The sequence below is a fragment of the Nicotiana tomentosiformis genome, chromosome 1 (assembly GCF_000390325.3).
Source record: "Nicotiana tomentosiformis chromosome 1, ASM39032v3, whole genome shotgun sequence".
Lineage (NCBI taxonomy): Eukaryota > Viridiplantae > Streptophyta > Magnoliopsida > Solanales > Solanaceae > Nicotiana > Nicotiana tomentosiformis.
The window spans coordinates 40,298,517-40,319,004 of NC_090812.1; the positions used below are offsets into that span (position 1 = coordinate 40,298,517).

A 20,488-nucleotide genomic window follows, 5' to 3' on the forward strand; every position below is an offset into this window, starting at 1 on the left:
GCTAATTCCCTGAATAAATGGGGTAGTTACTATCTGCATTAAATTGCCGATTTGAAGTGTGATAGCAGACTTTGCACATTCTTACACTATGGCGTGTTATTTATACCAGTCCAGGAGCATGAAAATCTTATTTCATTATCATACACAAGTGTACTTGTTTAATTACTCATGTATGATATGCTGGGATTGGAGGCTTGTGACCATGCCAGGCGATTCACATTATTGGCATGTGAGTTGTCTGTTCCGTATTTGAGAATTTTATTTCTATGATAATTTATCTGATTCATTAATTCCCTTCCTCTACAATTGTACACATGCACCTACGGTTATCCTCTTCACGAAATTTGAGGAGTTGGTTGTAACATTGTGGTTGTGGTGGTGCTTGTTGAACTTGCAATACGGTTCTCTTCCTTGAGAAATCTCCCATATTTGGGTACACTAATTGTACAGATGTAACTGGAGTTATATTGATGTGGCGTGTCCGTAGGATAGTTGCATTTAAAAATGTAAGGTCATTGGACCTAGAATGGGTACTATCATGTTTGATTACAGTATATTCGGAAGGATAATATTGAATGTCGGCTTAGCAAGTGATTATGGTTCTGATTGGGGCGAGAGAGCTCCATGACGTGTTGATATGATAAGGGGTTATGAGATTCTGTGTGTTTCTTTTATTATCAACAGTGTACGAAGGTGTTGGGATGAGGTTTTGTTCGATATGGGGTTTAATGCTAGTACTTGGTTGGTTTGGAGTAGTTACTGTGATCATGAATGGTGCTACCAGCGATCGAGTTGTGTAATATACTAGGTAATTATATCCGTGATTATAGTTATAGCTCGATGCAACTTGTTCAGACTCATACAATGTGTAAATGCAAGATTCGTGTCTTGAAAAGAAATTCTAAAGGTTGGGAATTTAATTCCAATGTTTTTGGGCTAAGGTTAAATTAAGGATTTTCAGTTGTATTGTGTTTTCAGGCCTATGTGGAATAGGGTGACGTGGGATCACCTCCGGGTACGTGCGTGGTAATAGGAAATAGTGATTTGATGGCTTGGAAACAACTCTTGGCACGTTTGAGGATGAATGTATGTTTAAGTGGGGTTTGACATTGTAACGACACAACCGGTCATTTTCAGTATTACAGCCTCGTTCCCCCATTTACTGCTCAATTTATGCCTTACAGTTGATTTATGACTTATCAGGTTAGTTAGTTCGGGTCCGGAAGGATTTCAGAGTGAAATGAGACACTTAGTCTCATAATTAAAAACTTAAGTTGGAAAAGTTGATCGAATATTCACTTACATGTAAACGACCTCGAAATTGATTTCTGATGATTCCAATAGCTCCGTATGGTGATTTTACACTTAGAAGCGTGTCCGGAAAATTATTTGGAGGTCCGTAGTGGAATTAGGCTTGAAATGGCGAAAGTCAAATTTTGGGAAGTTTAACCGGGGGGGTTAACTATTTGATATCGGGGTCGGAATCCAGTTCTAAAAATTTTCATAGCTCTGTTATGTCATTTATGACTTGTGTGCAAAATTTGAGGTCAATCGGACGTGATTTAATAGGTTTCGGCGTCGTTTGTAGAAATTGGAAGTTTGAAAGTTCATTAGGCTTGAATCTATGTGTGATTCATGGTTCTAGCATTGTTTGATGTAATTTGTAAGTTTTGAATAAGTTCGTATGATGTTTTAGGACGTGTTGGTATGAATTGACGGGTCCCGAGGGGCTTGGTTGAATTTTTGAACCATTTATCGCAATTGCGAAAACACTGTTCATTCGCAATTGCGAACCATTTATTACAATTGCGAAAACATTGTTCATGGGAGGTACTGTTCATTCGCAAATGCGAAGTTTTTGTCCGCAAATGCGAACCTAGACAAAATGTTTAAGATCTGAAAATGGGACTTCCATTTTTGACGAATTGGAGCTCGGAAAGAGGCGAGTTTTGGGAGATTTTCATGGAAAACCATGGGGTAAGTGTTCTTAACTCAATTTTGGTTAAAATACTTGAATCCATTGTTGTTTTTATCCCGAAATCAGTGAATTGGGTTGAAAATGATAGAAATTTTCATACACTTTAACTGAGGATTTGGAGGTCGAGTTGATGTCGAAATTTGGTAAAATTTGTATGGTTGGACAAGCATTCATATTTTGTAAATTTTGTCGGGTTCCGAGACGTGGGATTTTTGAGTGTAATTTCATATTTTCTGGAAAAATTAGTATTTTGATATGGAATTAATTCCTATAATTTGTGTTGACTAAACCAAATTAATTGTGACTAGATTCGAGCCGTTTGGAAGTTGATACGCGGAGAATGAAATTTCCGGAGCATTGTTTAGCTTGCTTGACATTGGATTCGGCTTGTTCGAGTTAAGTAACTCTTCTAATCTTGGAGCTGAGGTTATGAACCTTGAATATACGTATTATGTGAATTGTTTGAAGGTGGAGCACATGCTAGGTGACGGGCGTGTGGGCGTGCACCATAGAAATTGTGACGTAATTGTTCCGTGGAATTTTGTAGTCAAATAATCTTGGCATTTTTCATGCAGTTTTATGTGTTGAAAAACTTTAGCTGAGAATCATATTAAAATCATGTTGAGGCTATCAGCCAGTACTATTGGGACCCACAGAGGTCATATTGCTGTGAATTATTTGTTTTAAATTGAAAATTCATACTCAGTCATATTCATTTCATTGCATATCATATCTCAGTCTCTATTCTTATTTATTGATACATCATATCATCATTTCTGGGCTATTTTCATGACAATGTGAGCCCGAGAGGGTGGAGAGATTGATGACTAAGTGAGGCCGAGGGCCTTATTGTGAGGATAATTATGGGATCGGGTTGCACACCGCAACATGCCATATTGGATTTATATACTTTATTATTATGGGACCGGGCTGCCCGCCGCAGCATGCCAGATTGGCTTATTATAGCACGTGAGTTGTCCGTGCGGATACAGATATTGATATTATAGCACGTGAGTTGTCCGTGCAGCACGTGAGTTGTCCGTGTAGATTATAGCGCTTAGGCTGAAGGAGCCCCTCCGAAATCTGTACACACCCCCAGTGAGAGAAGGTACCTGCTGAGTGCGAGTGCCGAGTGCCGACCGATTGGGAGGATTGAGTGACAATGAAGACTGAGTGACTGTGAGGACTGAGTGACCGTGAGAACTGAGTAACTGGAAGGACTGAGTGACTGGTAGGACTGAGTGAAATAATACTCTAAGAGTATGCATATGGTCTTTATCACTGATTTGCATCGCATTGACATGCACACATGACATACATGCATAAAGATGTATTTTCCTCATGTTCTACGGTATCACGTTATTCATGACTTCTTACACCTACTGGCCTATGGGCATAATGATGCATTTTTCACTGGCTATTTGGAAAGAAAATGAAACATCTTATTTATTGTGGAAAGGATTTTTGGGAAAATTACTGTTTTCAACTTACTCATATTTTTGGAACCTTCGGTAAACGATTTGGGTTTTTCACTGACGTACTTGAAAGGCAGAACTATTTTCAGAAATCATGATTCAACTGAGCATTTTATATCTGGGTTACTCCTTTTATTACTTGCTTTGAGTTGTTATGAATTATTGTTGCTTATGGGAGTTGGAATCTGACCTTGGTACAAACTCGTCACTACTTTCAACCTAAGGTTAGGTTTGTTACTTATTGAGTACATGGGGTCGGTTGTACTCATACTACACTTCTGCACCTTGCTTGCAGATATTGGATGATGATGTTGTTGTGATCAACGAGAGCTGGATTTGAAGACGTACCTGCGTTCTAGTTGTAGCTGCCTCTTGTTCATGGTAGCCTTAGATTCATAAAACTATGTTTATGTACTTTTCAAACAGATGATGTATTTACTTCATACCAGCTTTGTAAACTCTGTTCTTAGAAACTCATGATTTGTACTTCCAGTCCTTGGGGAATGTATAAGATTTAGATATTTTCTTTTACTTAATTGTCTTGTTAAATTACATTGGAATTGGATAGTGGATAGTTGGCTTACCTAACGGACTGGGTTAGGTGCCATCACGATTAGTTGGACTTTGGGTCATGACAGACATCTTTCTATACTATAATTTGACAGAGTACGTGTTTAAATTATATCCGCGCCATACACTCGTCAGATTAATTGTGTTGATTTCATCAGAGACATTGATCTTTATTGACATGGCAACATCTGGATCATTGGATCAGCTTCTAGAAACTACAGTTGTGTAACAAGAATATTGTGCAAATTTTGTTTATTCTTTATTTTTAGCCAATAGGAAATAGGACAGTTGGATAAGTTAGTTACAATAGATTCTTTTACATTTTGTATAAATATTGTACAGTTCTGAATGAAAAGACACATAGAAAATTCCATAATCTTCATCACTCTCTTCATGGTATCAGAGCAGTGATGTTCTTGTGCACTACTCAACCTCGTTTTCTTCTTCCACCATGGTTACTGATGCTTCTTCTGTAGGGAAATCTACTGAAGTCATAGCAGTAGATCCCAAGACCACAGTCATGGATTCCAGTCACCCATATTATCTTCATTCCTCTGACTTTCCAGGGATGAATCTTGTGAATTTCACCTTTGATGGCAGAGGTTATGGAAGTCGGTGTAGGTCGGTCCTTATCGCTCTATCAGCCAAAAATAAGGTTGGCTTTATTGATGGATCTTACTCCCCTCCATCTCTTGATTCACCAGACTTCAAACTTTGGAGTAGATGCAGCGATGTGGTTTTATCTTGGCTCCTCAACTCCCTCTCCAAAGAGATTGCAGGCAGTGTTATCTACTCCAAAACAGTCAAAGATCTGTGGACTGATTTGGAAGATCACTTTGGGCAGTCCAATGGAGCAAAGTTGTATCACCTGAAAAAGGAGCTCAATGACTTAGTACAGGGGTCTAATGACATAGAAGGATATTTCACAAAGGTGAAAAGGCTTTGGGATGAACTAGATACTCTCAATGCAAATATAAGTTGTAGATGTGACTGTACATGTGGAGGTAAGGCTAAAGTCTCTAAGTCATTTCAAGATGTAAGACTCATTCAATTTTTTATGGGATTGAATGATTCTTATGTTGTTGTTAGAGGAAACATTATAATGATTTCACATCTACCTGGTGTTAATCATGCTTATTCATTGTTGATTCAAGATGAAAAACAAAGGGAAATCTATGTTAACAATCAATTCCCTGGTGATTCATCTTCTTTTATGGTTGCTAATCAGTTTAGTGGTTCTCAAAAATTTGGAAACTCTAATTCTAGAGATGGAAAAGGCAGGGGATATTACAAGAAAAATAATTAAATTTGTTCCTACTGTAAGAAATCTGGACATACTGTGGATAAGTGTTACAGGATTATAGGTTTTCCTGCTGATTTTAAGTTCACAAAGTCTAAGAAATTTCAAGGAGGAGCCCAGGCCAATGTAGCCATAAATGATGGAGGGTCAGTTCATGGTTTTAACATTGATTCTAGAATGAATGTCCAGCACCAGTTATCACAAGACCAATTCACTCAACTCATTCAGTTACTTCAAGATGTGAAAGGAGGACAACAAGGTTCTACTTCTTCTGAGGCTGCTACTAATTCTGTTGCATGTGCTGGTATAACTAATCTCATTTTACACTGCATGTCTTGCATAAATAACTCTATCTCATGTTGCACTCACATTAAGTCTAATTCCTGGATTCTAGACTCAGGTGCTACTAAATATATGGCTTTTGACATCACTATTTTTTCTGAGATCATCCCTCTTCCTATACCGTTAACAGTAAATCTACCTAATTCACAAAAGGTAAAGGTAACTCATAAGTGAAATGTTTCAATTCTTCCCAATCTGATCCTTAAGAATGTGCGTTTAGTCCCAGATTTCAATTTCAATCTTCTATCAGTTCAAAGATTGTGCCAACAATATCACTGTTTACTAATGTTCACTTCTACTCATTACATTTTGTAGGCCCCTTCACTGAAGAGACCTCTGGTTCTTGGTGATTTGTAGGGTGGTCTTTATCAACTTCAGCCTTCTAGAGCTTTGTCTAGGATATTCTCTCAGAACAATGTTACTCTTTCAGTTTGTAATCAGCACTCTAGTATTTTGCCTAAGTCTAAGAAAAATGTTGATGTTTCAGTTTGTAATCAACATTCTAGTTTATTTCCTGTTACTAGTTCAGTTTTTGTAGTAGTAAACTTTAAAGTTGATGTAATGTTATGGCACACTAGGTTGGGCCATCTTCCTTTTTCAGCTATGCGAAATATCAAGTCTATTTTTACAAATTCTCATTGTGATATTAATATTCCATGTGAAGTTTGCCCTTTAGCAAGACAAGCCAAATTACCTTTCCCATCAAGTTCAATCACTACCAGTTCGATTTTTAAATTAATTCACATTGACACTTGGGGACCTTATAAAACCCCTACCTATGATGGATACAAGTATTTTCTTACTATTGTAGATGATTATAGTAGAGGTACTTGGACCTATCTTTGGCAACAAAAAGTAATGCGTTCACCATACTTAAATCTTTCCTAAGCATGGTTGAAAGACAATTTTCCACAAAAGTCAAGTCCATCAGATCTGATAATGCTCTAGAATTGGGTACAAGTGCTCTTACTTCGGAATTTTTCAAGTCACAAGGAATTATCCACCAAACTACTTGTATAAATACTCCACAACAAAATGATATTGTAGAGCGAAAACATAGACATCTTCTTGAAAGTCTGTAGGGCATTGTTGCATCAATCTAAGGTTCCAGTTTTCTTTTTTTTGGGGGGGGGGGGGGGGAGCTACTAACTGCTACTTTTTTAATCAACAGACTACCTTCTAGAGTGTTGAAATTCAAAACACCTTATCACATCCTTCACAAGAAGCCACCTTCTTATGAAAACATCAAAAAATTTGGTTGCCTATATTATGTTTCTACTCTCTCTGCACATAGAAACAAGTTGGAGCCTAGAGCAACAAAATGTATCTTCCTGGGATATCCAAATGGAAAAAAGGGTTACAAGGTTATGAATCTACAATCTAGAAAAGTTTTTATGTCTGGGATGTTGTTTTTCATGAAAACATTTACCCTTTCTCTTCTGTCACCTCTACTGAACATATCTTTCCAAGTTTTTGCTCCTCATATGCCTTTTATTACCTCTAGTGAGCATGTTGTCTCTAATCCCACAGCTGACAATTATGCACCAGCATAACCTTTCATCTCTACTCCATTTATCAGTTCTCATACTTCCCTTGCCTCTACCTAATCACCTATTTTGCCTGTTTCTACTCCATCACCTCTTTCTTCTACATCTTCTTCCAGATCACACACTCATTCTACTTCTCCTATTCCTCTTCCTTCTCCTCATACACCTCAGTTGAGGAGATCACCCAGGGAACACCATCAACCAATTCATCTTAAAGACCATGTGTGTAATGCAGTGCACCTTACTAACCTCATTTCATCTTGGTTCATTCCATCAGTTCATCCATCCATCTTTCCTTTTTCCCACACCAACTAGCAATTATTAAATTCGATATCCCATATTTCAGAACCACTAATTTATATACAGGCAGCACTGCATCTAGGATGGCATCAGGACATAACAAATGAGTTTGAAGCCCTAATGTCCAATCAAACATGGGAAGTTGTTGAGCTTCCAGTTGGTAAGAAAGCTTTGCCATGTAAATGGGTGTATAAAGTAAAACATAAATCATATGGGAGTGTGGAAAGACTGGAAACTAGACTTGTAGTCAAAGGGGACACTCAAAGGGAAGGAATTGATTTCAATGAGACATTTTCACCAGTGGTTAAAATTACTACAATTAGGTGTAATCTTGCAGTAGCAGTGAAAAAGAACTAGGAAATTTTATCAATTAGATGTGAATAACGCTTTCTTACATAGAGACCTACAAGAAGAGGTCTATATGAAGTTTCCCTCAGGGATGCAGCCCCCTAATTCTAATCTAGTGTGTAGATTGCGCAAATCCTTATATGGTTAAAAGCAGGCACTACGTCAGTGATATGCAAGATTAACTGCAGCCCTCAAATTCAAGGGATACATATATTCCCTAAACGACTATTCTCTATTTTTTAAGAAAACAGATGATTCGATTTCTATTGTCGCAGTTTATGTCAATGATATCTTGTTGACTGGGAATGACTCTACTGAACTCAGTAATCTTAAAGCTTTTCTGGACGCAGAGTTTAAAATCAAGGACCTTGGAGATGTTCATTATTTTTTGGGGATTATATTAAGCCAGAGAAAGTTTACCTTGGATTTGCTTGCGGAATTTGATTGTACAGACTCTCCAATTATCTCATCTCCCCTTGATCTATCCCATAATCTCCGAGCAGATGAAGAGGAATTGCTCTCTGATCCAACTATTTTTCGTTGTTTAATGGGAAAATTGAACTTTCTCACACATACTCGACCAGACCTCTCTTTCCCAATCCAACATCTCAGCCAGTATATGCAGACTCCACGACTTCCTCATTTCCTTGTAGGGCTTCGTGTAGTACGGTATCTGAGATCCGTTTCTGCACAAGGGATCTTCTTCTCCTCCAGTCCTTCTTTCAAGCTTCTTGCTTTTTATGACTCTGACTGGGCTTCTTGCCCCGATTCACGTCGTTCAGTAAGTGTCTATTTCATTAGCCTAGGCGGATCCCCGATTTTGTGGAAATCCAAAAAACAAACTTCAATTTCTTTGTCATCGGTCGAAACTGAATACAGATCAATGTGTCGTGTTGTAGCTGAACTCACTTGGATGGTTCGTCTTCTTGAAAACATCTCTGTAAGCCCAACTCTTCCTATCCTATCCATTCCGACAGTCAATCGATGATTCCTTCTTCCTCCCAGATCGTCGATCTGTTCACAAAACCCCTTCCGGTGCCTTCTCATTCTTTGAATCTTCGTAAGTTGGGCGTCTCTCCTCTCCCCTCTAACTTGAGGGGGGTTGTTAGCACAAATAATGGAGATAATTTATATGGAGAAAATGATTTGAAGAAGATGACTGAAGAACAAAGCAAATCTAGAGAAGCTATAGTGTTGTCTTAGACATAAACAAAGTAAAGAAGTAAAGATATTAGTCTTCAGACATTTGGACTAAAGAGCTACACGTGGAGGTCTAATTAGCATTGGATTAATTGTGTTGATTTCAGTGGAGACATTGATCTTTATTGACCTGGCAACACCTGGACCGTTGGATCAACTTCTACAAACTACAGTTGTGTAACAAGAATTCTGTACATATTTTGTTTATTCTTTATTTTTAGCCAATAGGAAATAGGACGGCTGGATAAGTTAGTTACAACATATTCTTTTACATTATATATAAATATTGTACAGTGCTAAATGAAAAGACACACAAAATATTTCATAATCTTCATCACTCTCCACAACTTCTAATCAACCTTCTCTTCCTTTGACGGTTTAACCCCCTCACATTCCATGATATAATGTTAACTGTCACGACCCAAAATCCCAACTTGTCGTGATGGCGCCTATCTCGATACTAGGCAAGCGGATAATCTCGATAAACCAAAATTTCTCTTAAGTTTGAAAATACAATAATTTAACACAATATAAAATCTCACAAATACTGACATGAACACTCCCCAAAATCTGGTGTCACTAAGAACATGAGCATCTAATATAAATACAAGTCTGGAAAATACGGTCTATAATAGTCTGAGACCAGATACAATGAACAAGGAGATAGAGAAGGAGAGACAAGGTCTGCGGAACACGGCAGCTACCTCAAAATCTCCTGAAAATCAACTACGTGAAATGATCAACACCCGCTATGTCCGGGAACACCTGGATCTGCACACAAAGTGCAGGATATAGTATGAGTATAACCAACTCAGCAAGTAATAATAATAACTAAGGAACTGATGATAATGACGAGCTACACAGTTACAGTTCATTTTTAATAATTCCAGCAAAGAATAGACATGCTTCCAAATCCGACAGTTTAAGTCAAATCAATTTTATACAGTTCAATTTCATGTAATCCGGATATAAAATCTTTCTGAGATTTCACAACAATGATAGATAGCAATCAAGTGCAATAACAAATGCAAAGCAAGTACATCCTCTTAGGCGACAGTCACTCAACTCATCATAACATCTCAACCACTCGGCTCTCAGCCCTCAGCACTCACTCTCAATGGGTACGCGCGCTCACTAGGGGTGTGTACAGACTCCGAAGGGGCTCCTACAGCCCAAGCGTCATAATCTGCACGGACAACTCACGTGCTGCATGGACAACTCACGTGTTATAATATCTTACACGGACAACTCACGTGCCATATATCCTTACCTCACCGACAGGCCCTCGGCCTTACTCAGTCCTCAACCTCTCTAGTCTCTCAGGCTCTCGGAAATCACAAAGATTAGCCCAAACAAAGATAACATAGTAGATCAACAAATATCAAAAAAGACTGAGGTATGATGCACAAGTAAAATCATGACTGAGTACAAGACAGCAATTAACAAATAATTCAATAAGTACGTGACCTCTGTGGGTCCCAACAGTACTATCACATAGCCTAAGCATGATTTTTAACATGATTTACAGTCAAATTTCTTCAACACAAAGAGAGCTTATAGCTAACAAAAGGTTATTCAACTTTACAGTTTCACGGGACGGACCAATTCACAATTCCTTCGGTGCACGCCCACACACCCGTCACCTAGCATGTGCGTCACCTCCAAAATAATCACATGACACAAAAATCCAGGGTTTCATACCCTCACGACCATATTTAAAATTGTTACTTACCTTAGAGCGTGAAATTCTTTACTCTCATATGCCCTTGCCTCGCAAATCGGCCTTCGAATGCCTCGAATCTAGTCACAAATAATTCGTTTCAGTCAATAACATTTATTGGAATTAATTCCATAAGAAAATACTAATTTTTCATAAAAATCATAATTTTAGCTCAAAAATTGCCTATGGGTCCCACGTCTCGGAACTCGACAAATGTAACAAAATCCGAAAGCCCATTTAACCACGAGTCTAACCATACCAATTTTATCAAAATCCGACCTCAACTCGACCCTCAAATCTACAAATCTTATTTCCAAATTTCTAAGTTCCAATCTCCAATTTACACCTCAAAATCATGTAACCTAGTCGGATTATTCGATGATAACACAATATTATGGAGTAGAAATGAGTACAAGGGACTTATCTCAAGTTTTTCTTGAAAATCTATCAAAAATCGTCTCTCCTCAAGCTCCAATTTGTCAAAAATGGCGAATGGGACGAAGTCCCTATTTTTATAATTCTTCTCAGTCAGCCTCGGTTCTGCCTCGATCTTGGCCTTCGATCTTGGCCTTCGATCGAGGTCCTCGATCCTGGGCCTAGATTCTGACCCTCGATCCTGGCCCTCGATCATGGCCCTCGACCTTGGCCTTCGATCATGTCTTCGACCCTGCTTTCGTTCGTGGCCCACTACCCTAGGCTCGATCGTGGCTTCGATCCCGATCCTTGACCCTGCCTTCGATGGTGGCCCTCGACCCTGGGCTCGATCGTGGCTTCGATCCTAATCCTCGACCCTACCTTCGATCGTGGCCCTCGACCCTGGGCTCGATCGTGGCCCTCGACTATGGGATCGATTTATTTGGGCTCGATTCTAGGCTCGATTTTTTGGGCTAGATTCTGGTAGAAGAAATTTCCATCAGAAGGAAATTGCAGCAACTGTTGTAGTTCAATTTTTGATTCGTTAACCATCCGAAACTCACCTGAGGCCCTCGGGACCTCAACCAAATATACTAACAAGTCCTAAAATATCATACAAACTTAGTCGAATCCTCAAATCACCTCAAACAACGCTAAAATCATGAATTACGCCCCAATTCAAGCCTATTGAAATTTGAAACTTTCCATTTCTACAAACAACACCGAAACCTATCAAATCACGTCCGATTGACCTCAAATTTTGCACACAAGTCCTAAATGACATAACAGACCTTTAAAATTTTTAGAATCAGATTTCGACCCCGATATCAAAAAGCCACCCCCCCCCCGGTCAAACTTTCTAAAAATTAAATTTTCGGCATTTCAAGCCTAATTCCTCTACGGACCTCCAAATAATATTCTGGACACGCTCCAAAGTCCAAAATCACCATACGGGGCTATTGGAATCATAAAAATTCAAATTTGAGGTCGTTTACACATAGGTCCATATCCGGTCCACTTTTCTAACTTAAATTTTCAATTATGAGACTAAGTGTCTCATTTCACTCAGACTACCTGTCGGACCCGAACCAACTAACCTGGTAAGTCATAAAACAACTATAGAGCATAAGTTGAGCAGTAAATGGGGGAATGGGGTTATAATACTCAAAACGACCGGATGGGTCGTTACATTCTCCCCCTCTTAAAAAAACGTTCGTCCTCGAACGGGTTTAGAACAATACCTAGAGTCTCAAATAAGTGTGGATATTTACTCTGCATCTCCTGCTCAATCTCCCAAGTAGCTTCTCCGGCTGGCTGGCCTCTCCACTGCACCTTCACTGATGTTATGCTCTTTGACCTCAGCTTTCGAACCTGCCGGTCTAAAATAGACACCAGCTCCATATCATAAGTCAAATTACTGCCCAGCCGTACCGTACTGAAATTCAGAATATGAGACGGATCCCCGACATACTTTCGAAGCATGGATACATAGAACACTGGATGAACAAATGATAGACTAGGTGGCAAAGCAATTTCATAAGCCACCTCCCCAATTTTCTTAAGTATCTCAAAAGGCCCAATATACTGAAGGCTCAACTTGCCCTTTTCACGAACCTCAACACACCCTTCATGGGTGAAATCTTGAGCAGAACCTTCTCCCCAACCATGTGAACAACATCATGAACCTTCCTGTCGGCATAACTCTTCTATCTAGACTGTGTCATGTGAAGCCGTTCCTGAATCACTTTGACCTTCTCTAAAGCATCCTGAACCAAGTCAGTACCCAATAGCCTAACCTCACCCGGCTCAAACCAACCCACCGGAGATCGGCACCGTCTCCAATACAAAGCTTCATACTGAGCCATCTGAATGCTTGACTGGTAGCTATTATTGTAACCAAACTCCGCGAGTGGCAGAAATTGATCCCAAGAACCCCCAAAATCAATAACACAAGCGCGTAGCATATCCTCCAATATCTTAATAGTGCGTTCGGACTGCCCATTCATCTGAGGGTGAAATGATCTACTCAACTGAACATGTGTGCCAAATTCTCGCTGCACTGCCCTCCAAAACTCTGAGGTAAATTGTGTACCCCTATCTGAAATAATGGACACCGGCACACCGTGTAGGCGAACAATCTCGTGAATATAAATCCCAGCCAACCGCTCCGAAGAATAATTAGTACCAACTGGAATAAAATGTGCGGACTTGGTTAGCCGAGCTACAATCACCCAAACAGCATCAAACTTTCTCAAGGTCCGTGGGAGCCCAACTACGAAGTCCATGGTAATACGCTCCCATTTCCACTCCGGAATGTCAAGTCTCTGAAGCGATCCTCTTGGCCTCTGATGTTCATACTTTACTTGTTGACAATTTAAACACCGAGATACAAACCCAACTATATCTTTCTTCATCCGCCTCCACCAATAGTGTTGCCTCAAATCCTGATACATCTTCACGGCGCTTGGATGAATAGAGTATCGCGAACTGTGAGCTTCCTGGAGAATCAGCTCACGCAAACCATCTACATTATGCACACATAGCCTGCCCTGCATCCGTAATACACAGTCATCTCCAATAGTGACTTCCTTGGCATCACCGTGCTGAACTGTGTCCTTAAGGACAAGCAGATGTGGATCATCATATTGGCGCTCTCTGATGCGATCATATAAAGAAGACCGAGAAACCACACAGGCCAAAACTCGATTCGGCTCGAAAACAGCCAATCTAATAAACTGATTAGCCAAGGCCTGAACATCCAAGGCTAAAGGCCTCTCTACTACCGGTAAGTATGCTAAGCTGCCCAAACTCTCTGCCTTACAACTCAAGGCATCGGCCACCACATTGGCCTTTCCGGGATGATAGAGAATGGTGATATCATAATCCTTAAGCAACTCCAACAACATTCACTACCGCAAGTTAAGATCCTTCTGTTTAAACAAATGTTGTAGACTCCGATGATCAGTATATACCTCACACTAGACACCGTATAAGTAATGCCGCCAAATTTTCAAGACATGAACAATAGCTGCTAACTCAAGATCGTGGACTGGATAATTCTTCTCATGTACCTTTAACTATCTGGACGCATAGGCAATCACCATACCGTCTTGTATCAGCACTGCGTCGAGACCAATACGCGACATGTCACAATACACAGTATAAGACTCTGAACCTGTAAGCAACACCAATACTGGAGTTGTAGTCAAAGCTGTCTTGAGCTTCTGAAAGCTCTCTTCACATTCATACGACCACCTGAACGGAGCACCTTTCTGGGTCAATTTAGTCATAGGCGATGCAATAGACGAAAAACCCTCCACAAAACGACGATAATAACCGGCCAAGACGAGAAAACTCTGAATCTCAGTAACTAAGGATGGTCTGGGCCAATTCTGAACTGTCTCTATTTTCTTCGGATCCCCCTTAATTCCTTCACTCGACATTATATGTCCCAAGAATGCCACTAAACTAAGCCAGAACTCACACTTAGAGAATTTGGCATAAAGTTTCTCCTCTCTCAGCCTCTGTAATACAATACCCAAGTGTTGTGCATCCTCCTCCTGGCTATGTGAGTACACCAGAATATCATCAATAAATACCACTACAAATAAATCAAGATATGGCTGGAATACACTATTCATCAAATGCATAAATGCTGCTGGGGCATTGGTTAGTCCAAAAAGATATCACAAGAAATTCATAGTGTCCATAACAAGTTCTGAATGTCGTCTTTAGAATAGCCGAATCTTGAATCTTCAACTGGTGATACCCACATCTCAAATCAATTTTGGAGAACACCCTCACTCCCTGAAGCTGGTCAAATAAATCATCAATATGTGGCAAGGGATATTTATTTTTGATTGTAACTTTGTTCAACTGCCTATAATCGATGCACATCCGCATAGTACCATCTTTCTTCTTCACAAACAGAACCGGTACACCCCAAGGTGACACACTAGGCCTAATAAACCCCTTTTCAAGGAGTTCCTGAAGTTGCTCTTTCAATTCTTTTGACTCAACTAATGCCATACGATATGGAGGAATAGAAATAGGCTGAGTGCCCTACACCAAGTCAATACCGAAATCAATATCCCTATCGGGTGGCATACTCAGCAGGTCTGTAGGAAATATATCCAAAAGGTCTCGCACGACCAGTACTGAATCAATAATAGGAGTATCAACATCAACATCTCTCACAAAGGCCAAATATGACAGACATCCCTTTTCAACCATACACTGGGCCTTCAAATAAGAAATTACTTGCTAGGAACAAAATCTAGAGAACCTCTCCATTCAACCTTTGGCAACCCCGACATCATCAACGTCACGATTTTTGCGTGACAGTCCAGAATAGCATGACATGGAGACAACCAATCCATACCCAGGATTACATCGAAATCAACCATACCGAGTAATAAGAGATCAACTATAGTCTCCAGTTCCCCAATAGTTACCGCACATGATCGATACATACAGTCCACAGTAATAATATTGCCCACATGTGTAGATACACACACAGGTGAAACTAAGGATTCACAGGGAATATCCAGATAATGAGCAAAATACGATGATACATATGAATAAGTGGAACCAGGGTCAAATAATATAGAAGCCTCCCTATGGCACATTGAAACAATACCTGTGATCACTGCGTCTGAGGCAACAACATCTGGCCTGGCACGAAAAGCATAGAATCAAGCATGCCCGCCACCTGATTGGCCTCCCCCTCTTGGGCGACCCCTAGCTTTCTGACCCCCACCCCGAGCTGGCTGGGCGGGTGGTGTAACTGCTGGTGCTGGTGCCGTTGGTCGAGAACTCTGCTGTGGAGCCCCACTCAACAGCCTAGGACAATCTCTCTTGAACTGGCCCAATTCTCCGCACTCGAAACATCTCTTCCTCTAACAGAATTGCTACTCCTGATAACCCGAAGAATTACCTGTAGAAGCCTGAGCGGACGAGGTATAATGAGAACTTTACGCTGGTAGTGCACTGAATGAAAACTGGCATGAGTGAGCACTATAAGAACCGTGGCTAGCTTATGCATCACGATAAGCTGGACGACCCGCCTGAGCGTGTCTGTAAGAACGGCCCCTACTACGGTAAAAACTGACCCCCTGAAGGAACACCGCTGAAATCACCGGAACTACGAGGCCTCTTAGCCTCCCTCTCAACCTGCTCCTGGCTGCGAACCATCTCAATCTGATGAGAAATGTCAACAACCTCATTGAAAGTAGCACCAGACACTCTTTCTCTCTAGTCATGAGTAATCGCAGCTGAAAAGTGAGGCCATCTATGAACCTCCTGATCCTTTCCCTGTCTGTAGGAATCAACCAGATAGCATGACGGGCCAATTCTGAAAATCTCATCTAATACTGTGTCACAGATATATCGCCCTGACGAAGCTGCTCGAACTGCCTTCAAAGCTCCTCTCTGCGAAATTGAGGCACGAACTTCTCCAAAAATAGACCGGAGAACTGCTGCCAGGTAAGGGGTGCTGCACCGACCGGCCTACACCACTCGTAAGACTCCCACCACCTAAAGGCAGCCCCAGAAAACTGAAAAGTAGTGAATGAGACCCCAATGGTCTCTAGAATACCCGTTGTCTGAAGCCTCCGCTAACGCTTATCCAGAAAACCCTGGGCATCCTCTGACTCAGCACCGCTAAAAGGTGGAGGTCGAAGCCTCTCAAATCTCTCAAGTCTCCTCTGCTCATCATCTACCATAACAGGAACTATCGGGGCCTGAGCGGCTGCAATCGGCTGAGCTGGTAGTGCCCCCGGTATCTGAAGTCCATGTACTACCTGGTCTGGAGTACGTGCAATAAGGGTATGAGTACCACCCCCGGCCTGAGAAGTGGAAGGTGCGGCCTGAGCCGAAACCACCTGAGCCAGACCAGTGCAGGTTGTCAATATCTGGGCCAAAGTCTCCTGAAGGCCTGGAATCTCAATGGGCACAGTTGGTGCCTGAGCTGATCCTGTTGACTCAACTATATCCGGAATCTGCTCCTGAGCTGGAGCAACTGGTGGTACTACAGGTGCTGGTCCAACTGTGGTACGAGCTACACCTCGACCTCTACCTCGGCCCCAGCCTCTACCACGGCCCCGGCCTCTCACGACCCTAATTGGTGGCACTGGTGGCTGACCGTCTGATCCGGTAGTACGTGTCCTCACCATGTGTAAGAGAATAGAATAGCAGAAATTTAGTTTCTAGAATCAATAAATTCGCACGACAGAAAACAAGAAAGTGAAATTTTCCTAAGGGTTCTGCAGCCTCTCGAAGATAAGTATAGACGTCTCCGTATCGATCCACAAGACTCTACTAAACCTGCTCATGACCCGTGAGACCTATGTAACCTAGGCTCTGATACCAACTTGTCACGACCCAAAATCCCAACTTGTCGTGATGGTGCCTATCTCGATACTAGGCATGCCGATAATCTCGATACACCACAATTTCTCTTAAGTTTGAAAATACAATAATTTAACACAATACAAAATCTCACAAATACTGACATGAACACTCCCCAAAACCTGGTGTCACTGAGGACATGAGCATCTAATATAAATACAAGTCTGGAAAATACAGTCTATAATAGTCTGAGACCAGATGCAATGAACAAGGAGATAGAGAATGAGAGACAAGGTCTGCGGAACACGGCAGCTACCTCAAAATCTCCTAAAAATCAACTGCGTGAAATGATCAACACCCGCTATGTCCGGGAACACCTGGATCTGCACACGAAATACAGAGTGTAGTATGAGTATAACCAACTCAGCAAGTAACAATAATAACTAAGGAATTGAAGATAATGACGAGCTACACAGTTATAGTTCATTTTCAATAATTCCAGCAAAGAATAGACATGCTTCCAAATCCGGCAGTTTAAGTCAAATCAATTTTATACAGCTCAATTTCATGTAATCCGGATATAAAATCTTTCAGAGATTTCACAATAATGACAGATAGCAATCAAGTGCAATAACAAATGCAAAGCAAGTACAGCCTCTCAGGCGACAGTCACTCAACTCATCACAACAGCTCAATCACTCGGCTCGCAGCCCTCAGCACTCACACTCAATGAGTACCCGCACTCACTGGGGGTGTGTACAGACTCTGGAGGGGCTCCTACAGTCCAAGCGCCATAATCTACACGGACAACTCACGTGTTGTACGGATAACTCACGTGCTATAATATCTTGTACAGACAACTCACGTGCCATATATCCTTACCTCACCGACATGCCCCCGGCCTTACTCATTCCTCAACCTCTCTAGTCTCTCGGGCTCTCGAAAATTATAAAGATCAGCCCAAACAATGATAATATAGTAAATCAACAAATATCAAGAAAGACTGAGGTGTGATGCACAAATAAAATCATGACTGAGTACAAGACATCAATTAGCAAATAATTCAATAAGTACGTGACCTTTGTGGGTCCCAACAGTACTATCACATAGCCTAAGCATGATTTTTAACATGATTTATAGTCAAATTTCTTCAACACAAAGAGAGATTATAGCTAACAACAGGTTATTCAACTTTACAGTTTCACGGGATGGACCAAGTCACAATCCCTTCGGTGCATGCCCACATGTTTGTCACCTCCAAAATAATCACATGACACAAAAATCCAGGGTTTCATACCCTCAGGACCAAATTTAAAACTATTACTTACCTTAGAGAGTGAAATTCTTTACTCTGATATGCCTTTGCCTCGCAAATCGGCCTTCGAATGCCTCGAATCTAGTCACAAATAATTCATTTCAGACAATAACATTTACTGGAATTAATTCCATAAGAAAATATTAATTTTTCATAAAAATTTGAATTTTAGCTCAAAAATAGCATGTGGGGCCCACGACTCTAAACTCAACAAAAGTTACAAAATCCGAAAGCCCATTTAACCACGAGTCTAACCATAATAATTTTATCAAAATCTGACCCCAACTCGACCCTCAAATCTACAAATCTTATTTCCAAATTTCTAAGTTCCAATCTCCGATTTACACCTCAAAATCATGTAATCTAGTCGGATTATTCGATGATAACACAATATTATGGAGTAGAAATGATTACAAGGGACTTACCTCAAGTTTTCCTTGAAAATCTATCAAAATCGCCTCTCCTCAAGCTCCAATTTGTCAAAAATGGCGAATGGGACGAAGTCCCTATTTTTATAATTCTGCCCAGTCACCCTCGGTTCTATCTCGATCTTGGCCTTCGATCGAGGTCCTTGATCCTGGGCCTCGATCCTGGGCCTCGACCCTAGCCTTCGATCATGTCTTCGACCCTGCCTTCGATTGTGGCCCTCGACCCTAGGCTCGATCGTGGCTTCGATCCTGATCCTCAACCCTGCCTTCGATCGTGGCCCTCGACCCTGGGCTCGATCGTGGCCCTCGACTCTGAACTCGATTTATTTGGGCTCGATTCTGGCAGAAGAAATTTCCAATAGAAGGAAATTGTAGTAGGTGCTGTAGTTCAATTTTTGATCCGTTAACCATCCGAAACTCACCCGAGGCCCTCGGGACCTCAACCAAATATACTAAAAAGTCCTAAAACATCATACGAACTTAGTCGAATCCTCAAATCACTTCAAACAACTCTAAAACCATGAATTACGTCCCAATTCAAACCTATTGAACTTTAAAACTTTCCATTTCTACAAACAACGCCGAAACCTCTCAAATCACGTCCGATTGACCTCAAATTTTGCACAGAAGTCATAAATGACATAACAGACCTATTAAAATTTTCAGAATCAGATTTCGACCCCGATATCAAAATGTCACCCCCCCCTCCCCGGTCAAACTTTCCAAAAACTAAACTTTCGGCATTTCAAGCCTAATTCCTCTACGGACCTCCAAATAATATTCCGGACACGCTCCTAAGTCCAAAATTACCATACGGAGCTATTGGAATCATAAAAATTCAAATCCGAGGTCGTTTACATATAGTTCTATATCCGATCCACTTTTCTAACTTAAATTTTCAATTATGAGACTAAGTGTCTCATTTCACTCAGACTCCCTGCCGGACCCAAACCAACTAACCCGGTAAGTCATAAAATAACTATAGAGCATAAATTGAGCGGTAAATAGGGGAATGGGGTTATAATACTCAAAACGACCGGTCGGGTCGTTACATTAACCTTCATTGATCTTTATAACTATACATCCCCTTACTTATTGTTCCATTGCTCTTGAAATTGCTCCCGATATCCAACCCCTTTAGTTCATTAATACCTTTTCTTTTTGGAGTATCCATCACCTGTAGTAATTTTCCTCTATTTTCTT

At 40.8% G+C, this 20,488-nt stretch overlaps 1 protein-coding gene across 1 annotated transcript; it reads left to right on the plus strand.

The window, feature by feature from the left end:
* The first annotated feature begins 4,474 nt into the window (after nucleotides 1–4,474).
* LOC138906045 (uncharacterized) lies at nucleotides 4,475–9,063 on the plus strand. The gene is made up of 7 exons (XM_070194566.1): nucleotides 4,475–5,300; nucleotides 5,388–5,627; nucleotides 5,718–5,824; nucleotides 6,023–6,223; nucleotides 7,579–7,854; nucleotides 8,105–8,641; nucleotides 8,866–9,063. Exons 1-7 carry the CDS (start codon nucleotides 4,475–4,477, stop codon nucleotides 9,061–9,063), a joined length of 2,385 nt encoding a protein of 794 aa, XP_070050667.1.
* Nucleotides 9,064–20,488: the final 11,425 nt, after the last annotated feature.